This window comes from Euphorbia lathyris, chromosome 6, assembly GCF_963576675.1.
Source record: "Euphorbia lathyris chromosome 6, ddEupLath1.1, whole genome shotgun sequence".
NCBI lineage: Eukaryota > Viridiplantae > Streptophyta > Magnoliopsida > Malpighiales > Euphorbiaceae > Euphorbia > Euphorbia lathyris.
The window spans coordinates 4,703,425-4,710,984 of NC_088915.1; the positions used below are offsets into that span (position 1 = coordinate 4,703,425).

Sequence of the window (7,560 nt, forward strand, 5' to 3'; positions counted from 1 at the left end):
GTTTGTTAGGCCTTTAATTTTTTTATTTGGAGACATTAAGTCTATGAGCTTTTATTATTTGTCACATTAAACATAATTAGTTATAGATAAGGTGTAAAAATATCTTTAATATTCATAGCAGTGAACAATTTTACCCTAACGTTTAAAATGATGCAATTTTACCATTAAAGTTGACAGTTGGGTCAATTTCAGATATCATTATAAAATAAAGATATTTTCATTTGTTCTTTATTCTGCACCAATTGTATATCAGTTGGTTCTAAAAAACGATTTTATATTTTGCGTGATTTAATAATAGATTTGAGATTAATATTTTTAAATCTGGTGAAATATTTGAATATTTTTTCCTACTCGTACAAAACACAACGCATTTTTAAAAAAAAATCACATCAAATCATATATTTTATTTATGATTTATGATCTGTTAAATTAGTGATAAAATGACGCATAAGTGAAGTGTAGATGACAAGATTCATGACCGAGAAGACAATTTAATGAATTATTTTTCAAATTGATCAAACTTGTCAATTTTAGGGTAAAATTGCTTTGGAGTGTCAACGTTAAGCTTAAAATTCAATATTTTAGAAGTTAGCAGGTAATGTCATTTTTGGGTTGACACTAAACTAACACGTAAATTTTTGGGTTGGGTTAGAGTTGATATGCTAACCCGAAAACGACACAAAATGACACGAATATTTAAAATTATTGTTATATTCTCTTGTATTTTTATATGTCATTTTATTGATAAAGATAATAAAATTATAATTATTACTTACAAATATGATTCTAACCTCTTAAATTGTTATTGACACATTACATGACATACTAATATAAAAATGACATAAAATATTTAAAAATGGTACAATATCTTCTTCTATTTTTAAGGCAAAAAACATAATTAAACCCATGAACTTTACCTGTTTTAAGAATTAAACCCGTGATCCTTAAAAATATACTTAAAACAGTCAAAGTTGAGAAACTTAATTATGCCTTTTGCCTATTTTTAAAAGTTATATTATTATATATGCATAACAAAATTACATATAACCCGAAAACACGGCACCAAATCGATACTAACCGAACAGGTTAACACAACTATGACACAAGTTTTTGGGTTGGATTTGGGTTTACTCTTTTCAACACGAACCTAAAAATAACACGACACGAACAAGAAATTGCCAGGTCTAATACAAATGCTCCAGACATAACAGATTCCTGTCAAAATTATAAAAGTTCAACCAAAATTCATTTCAGAAAAAATCACTTATACTTGATGTTCATGTCCAAAAGACACCAGAGATTCATGTTCGTTTCCAGACGAAACATTTGAAAAATCGGAATTACAACAGAACGGATCAAAAAGAAGACGAGAACAAGTTTCGTTTTATCTGAATATTATCTATACTCCATCCTCATTCATCTACTCGAATTCGATCATCACTTGACAGTAATGATCTTAATCACGGAAGCAGTTCCGACACGATGCAGAGCCACCGCAGAATCTCCGGTCTTGCATAACCCTTTCGCTTTCCCATGCGCAACTGCAAATTCCAGACTTTCTTCTGTTGTCTCCTCATTAGAAGCTCTAGCAGATCCTGCATATAAAACCGGTACTAACCCACGGTAAATAAGACTGTGCCTTGCCGGAGCTTCATTACTGCACGACCAATCGAAAGAATCGGTCTGAATCTCGGGTACAACCACAGATAATATAGGCATTCCGGGTCTGTATTTGGCTACCAGTTTTGCAGTGCTTCCTCCCCTGGTCAAGACCAATATGATAGTTGCTTTCGCTGAATTGGCGGTTCTAACCGCGGATGACGCCAAACTCTCTAATGGACTCATTGGTATAGGTGAGTGCTCCATGATTCTTTTGAAGACGTCTCCGTAGTTAAGTGTGCTTTCGGCTTCTAGACATATTTTCGCCATTGTTCGAACAGCAAGTTCGGGATATGCTCCAGCTGCTGTTTCACCACTCAGCATAACACAATCAGTGCCGTCAAGGACTGCGTTGGCAACATCAGTTGCTTCGGCTCTAGTTGGTCGGGGTGACTTGATCATCGACTCCAACATCTGAGTCGCAGTGACCACTGGTTTTCCTTGTATATTGCACTTGTAAATCATCACCTTCTGTGCTAGAAAAATCTTTTCGATTGGAATTTCCATTCCGAGATCACCACGCGCCACCATAAATGCATCCGAATTTGCTAAGATATCATCAAAATTTGCAACCCCTTCTTGGTTTTCGACCTGCGGGATAAAATTTCAACGTAAAGACAAACAAACATGAGAGATAAGACAGCAAAAACTGAATTTCATATCCGGCAGACGTTTAACTATTATAGGGTTAATTACAAATAACTACTCTGTGATTTGGTCGATTTGCGATGTGGTACGTGTGGTATTTTTTTTTTTGCAAACACACCCCTATTGTTGCAAAATTTTACATGTTTTTTTTACTTTGCCAAATTTGGCCGATAACGACCTCAAAATGAAAACTTTCAAGAATTAAACTTGTTTGGTATCATATTTACTATGGAATCATATTCTTAATCTTTCAAAATCATCATTTTTGGAGTTTTCTCTCTCTAAACATTATCTTTCTCTCTCATCAAAAACAACACATAAATGACCTCAAACCTAAAAAGTTGAAGAATTAAAGTTGCTTAAAATATCATTTAACTCTTGAAAATTTTCATTACGAAGTCGTTATCGATCAAATTCTGACAAAGTGAACTCAAATGCAAAATTTTGCAAACCACAAAAATATACCACAGGTAAAGGTTTGCAAATCGGCCAAACCCCAGGGTAGTTATTTGTAATTAACCCACTATTATATACAAAACAAGTTCCAGAAATGAATTCAACGAACCCAGTTACGTTGTTCAATTCAAGAGCGTCTCTTAACTAATCAATGTTAAGAAGCAAAATCCGAATCGAAAAAAAAAAAATCATTGTTGTCATAACATGATAGACTTACCTTTGACATGAGAAGGATATTCTTGGAATGATGTCCAAGCAATTTCCGCACTTCTACGAGATCCGAGCCTTTCCGAACAAAAGACAAAGCAATCATGTCAATTTGGTTAGGGACTCCCCACTTCAAGATATCCTCTTTGTCCTTCTCTGTCAAGGTTGGAAGATCAACTATGACTCCAGGAAGATTAACATTCTTCCTCTCGCCAAGAACAGCAGAATTCTCACATCGACATTGAACTAAACCCGCTGCTTTGTCACATGACAGAACAGTAAATGAAATTGTTCCGTCCGCACAAAGTATAACCATCCCAGGCTTCACATCCTCAGCCAACTTTTTGTAGCTCATGCAAATCATGTTCGAATCACCTTGTATGCTGTAGTCAGTAGATATAGTGATTTCTTGGCCCAGTTTCAGCTGGATGGGCTTTCCATCCTTCAAAAATCCGGTTCGAATCTCCGGTCCCTGCATTATTAAGTTAACTATTAGTGTTTATCAGATTTCTTAGACTTCAATTAAGTGTCCAAATTAATTCAACTGCGAAATGATATCCAGTAGAAAAGGATGAATGATTTTTGCATTTTAATCAAAGCATAGAGTACACTAATGTGGTCAGGGACGGATCGGGGGGCTTGAGCACCCACTGTCTACCAAAAATTCTATAGAAACAGTGTATGCGACTTCAATTTTTTATGTAAAAACACCCACAAAATATCAATTTAGCACCAATAAATCACGAGAGACCGCCACAAGGACCCCTATAAGTGAATCCTGGTGGTATACTTAGATGCAGATTTACCACATAAGCAAATGTTTAATTTACTATCATTCACAAAGAGGGACTGAAGAACTATGCTCAAGGCCGTTTAGCTGTTGAAAACCTCGTTTTTTTTTTTTGTCTTATTACCTAAATAACTCCAAATTATATCAGCAAAGAAACATGGAAGGGAAAACAACCTAAAGAATACATAAAATTATCACTTGCATCTGTGTTGTGTCCGTATCCCAATAACTAAATAACCGTTCTACATTAACTGCTTAGTTAGTTGCTTCACCGTAATTGTTCAATTATGTCTGTAAAAAACTGATATATAATCTATCAAGGGTTGTCTATAATTCTATTTAGTTTGGTTTTCCTAATTAGAATAGGAATTGAAAACTTCCTTTTTAAGTGGTGAAACTCTTAGCCTAGTGGTTGAGAGCTTACCTATGACTAGGGAGGTCATAGGTTTGAATCACATCCGGGTCTGGTGGGGTTTTTTCTTTCTTCTTTAATGTAAGCGCATTGTGCGCGATTTAAAAAAAAAAAGATTACATTTTTAAGCCTATACAAGCAAGGATCGTTTGCTTATTTATTTGCGATAAGAGGTTAGAACTTGTGCTCTTCCTATATGCATAGATGGAGTTTTGGGTAAATTGTGTGATTTTCTTATGTCGTATGAATTTACCGATTACTAATGATTATGTGCTCCTCCTTGCTCGTAGGGAAATAACCGAACCACGAATAACTAAATAATCGTTCTACATTAACTGATTAGTTAGTTAGCTTCACCATAACTGCTCAATTATGTCAGTCAAAATCTGACATATAATCTATTAAGTTACGTCTAGAATCCTATTTAGTTTGGTTTTCCTAATTAGCATAGGAATTGGAAACTTCCATTTTAGGTGAATCCTATTAAGAAAGATTACAATTCAAGCCTAATATAAGCAAGGATTTTTGCTTATTTATTTTCGCTTAGAGGTTTAGAACTTGTGCTCTTGAGATATGGATATGTGTAAGGTGCAATGGGGTCTCAATTTGAGAGTTCGGATTTGGGTAAAGTACGTGATTTTCTTACTGTTATACTGATTTACAGATTACTAATGATCATGTGCTCCTCCTCGCCCATAGGGAAAATAACCGAACCACAAAAATCTTCTACTCTAGTGATTGCATGCCTAACTTTGTGTAAGCTTCTAGGTGCAATCGGATCTCAATTTGAGAGTTCGGATTTGGGTAAAGTATGTGATTTTCTTACTGTTATACCAATTTACCGATTAATAATGATTATGTGCTCCTCCTCACCCGTAGGGAAAATAACCTAACTACAAAAATCTCTTATTCTTATGATTGCATGCCTAACTTTGCGTAAGCTTCTAGGTGCAATAGGATCTCAATTTGAGAGTTCAGATTTGGGTAAAGTATGTGATTTTCTTACTGTTACACCGACTTACCGGTTACTAATAATTATGTGCTCTTCCTACGAAATAACCGAACCACGAAAATCTCCTATTCTTGTGATTGCATACCCAACTTCCTTTTCCATTTATTATACTTATTATAATCAACAACCCATCCAATTCCTAACATCATCTTTATGATTATGACCCTTCCAAATTCCAAATCCTAACATCAACTTTATGTCCCTTCCAAATTCCAAAGGTGATAGGCAAAGTATGTGATTTTCTTAGTGTTGTACCGATTTACCGATTACTAATGATTATGTGCTCCTCACCCGTAGGAAAAATAACCGAACCACGAAAATCTCCTACACTTGTGATTGCATGCCTAACTTTGTGTAAGCTTCTACATGCAATCCGATCTCAATTTGAGAATTCAAATTTGGGTAAAGTATGTGATTTTCTTACTGTTATACCGATTTACCTATTACTAATGATTATGTGCTCCTCCTCACCCCTAGGAAAAATAACCGAACCACGAAAATCTCCTAGTCTTGTAATTGCATGCCTAACTTCCTTTTCCATTTATTATACTTATAATCAACAACCCATCCAATTCCTAACATCTTTATTTCCAAATCCTAACATCATCTTTATGACCCTTCCAAATTTCAAATCCTAACATCATCTTTATGTCCCTTCCAAATTCCAAAAGGTAATAAAATAATCCAATATAGAATGGTGATAGGAAAATGTAACAAAAGCAGGGGCGTTTCTGCACAGTGGGGACCTACTGAAGTAACACACACAGGAAGCCGACAAAAACAGTACACATAAAACCATTGGACCACAAAACAAGTATTAGCAGCAAAATTAGAAATCCCTAGCTCGAGATTAACAACAAAACAAAATATAAAAATCGATCAAAACAGAATTACACATCTACAGAAAATTCCAAAAACAGCAAACACATGCACAGGTAAGCAAACAGAAAATCCCAATTTGGGGAAAATCGGCACAAATCAAATAACAGACACATAACAACAATTTCAATTAACAACTAACGAAAAAAAGCGATATACCTTGGTATCGAGCATGACAGCACAGAGAATACCAGTGTTATCCATGGCGGCCCTTAGATTATCAAGGGTTTCTTGATGATACTCGTGAGATCCATGAGAGAAGTTAAAACGAGCTACGTTCATACCTGCTTTCAAGAGCTTTTCGACCATGGGAATAGATCTGGAAGCAGGTCCAAGAGTACAAACGATCTTCGTTTTCGGCTTTTTCTCCATTGAAAAAGCTTCAAATTCGGTGTTATTCATGATTTAGGAACTGAAATAGTGTGACGCAGATCGCAGAATAGAGAGTTAAAGGAAGAGAAAATGAGAAATGGGGGAAATGATTAGGGCTATAAATGAAGAGAAAGAGTATTTCTTGCGGAAGAAGAAGGTAATGAGAGATGTAAAAACGGAAGATTGTCCTTTCAATGGGAAGAAAGAGAATCAATTTTTCATGAGTTTAAATTAGGTCAACACAACATAAATTAATATTATTAACCCTAAAATATTTTTAATAAGTCACAATTCACAATGACATTTATAGTTGAATATTTATTATTTATGTAGGCCAAAAAAGAACACAAAGTAAATATTTAACCACTTAGTAGTCCACAGTCTTAATCACATGTACCTTAATGAATGAGTATATAGAATTTGCTAATTCATCGATTAGATCAATATTTATTAAAGTTAGATTGTTTGTTGGGTAAATAATTTATTGGCTTAATACATTATCTGCCCTTGAACTTATCTAAAAAGTTTGATTGGCCCTCACAATTTTCTAAGTGTCCTGATAGCCCTCTCAACTTGCATAAAATGTTCAGTTAGCTCCCTAAACTTAAATAAAATGTAATCAATTGATTACTCGGTTGCAAAAAAAAAAGTAAGTTAAATGCGAAAAATGTATTGTACGAGTCTTAAAAAAAGTAAAACGACTAAAATCAGGGTATACGGTTCTAATATTAGAGAAGACAAGTTGTATAGTTTAGCAAACAATAACTTCCTACTTATCTATTTTTGAATTATCTAATAACATTCTAAGATGCATAAAATACATCTTCCGCATTTAACTTACTTTTTTTGCGACCGAGTGATCAATTTATTACATTTTACACAAGTTCAGGGGGCTAACTCAACATTTTATACAAGTTGATGGGACTATCGGGACACTTTGAAAGTTCAGGGGGTCAATCAAGCTTTTTAGACAAGTTCAGGGGGCAAATGATGTATTAAGCCAATAATTTATTAGTTCACATAACACACTGTGTAGTCCCTTATTTTGAAAAACACATTTTAAGATCTCTATCATTTATCAATATTAATCATTTGGTCCTTTTGTATATGTTTTTTAGGCTTTTA

General features: G+C 34.4%; 1 protein-coding gene across 1 annotated transcript; it reads right to left on the reverse strand.

Annotated features, from left to right (window-relative positions):
- Positions 1 to 1,224: 1,224 nt before the first annotated feature.
- On the reverse strand, positions 1,225 to 6,661 carry LOC136232513 (pyruvate kinase, cytosolic isozyme). Its single transcript, XM_066021715.1, has 3 exons — positions 6,223 to 6,661; positions 2,981 to 3,442; positions 1,225 to 2,250 (listed from the first exon to the last, which is right to left on the reverse strand). Exons 1-3 carry the CDS (start codon positions 6,463 to 6,465, stop codon positions 1,438 to 1,440), a joined length of 1,518 nt encoding a protein of 505 aa, XP_065877787.1. The 5' UTR covers positions 6,466 to 6,661; the 3' UTR covers positions 1,225 to 1,437.
- Between the last annotated feature and the right edge of the window lie 899 nt (positions 6,662 to 7,560).

Excerpts from the sequence above, each read along its gene's own strand:
- LOC136232513 (XM_066021715.1), bottom strand. The coding sequence starts at position 6,465 with ATGAATAACACCGAATTTGAAGCTTTTTCAATGGAGAAAAAGCCGAAA. Across the intron at positions 3,443-6,222 it reads CTGTCATGCTCGATACCAAG|GGACCGGAGATTCGAACCGG; the intron begins GTATATCGCTTT and ends TTAATAATGCAG. Across the intron at positions 2,251-2,980 it reads ATATCCTTCTCATGTCAAAG|GTCGAAAACCAAGAAGGGGT; the intron begins GTAAGTCTATCA and ends TTTATCCCGCAG.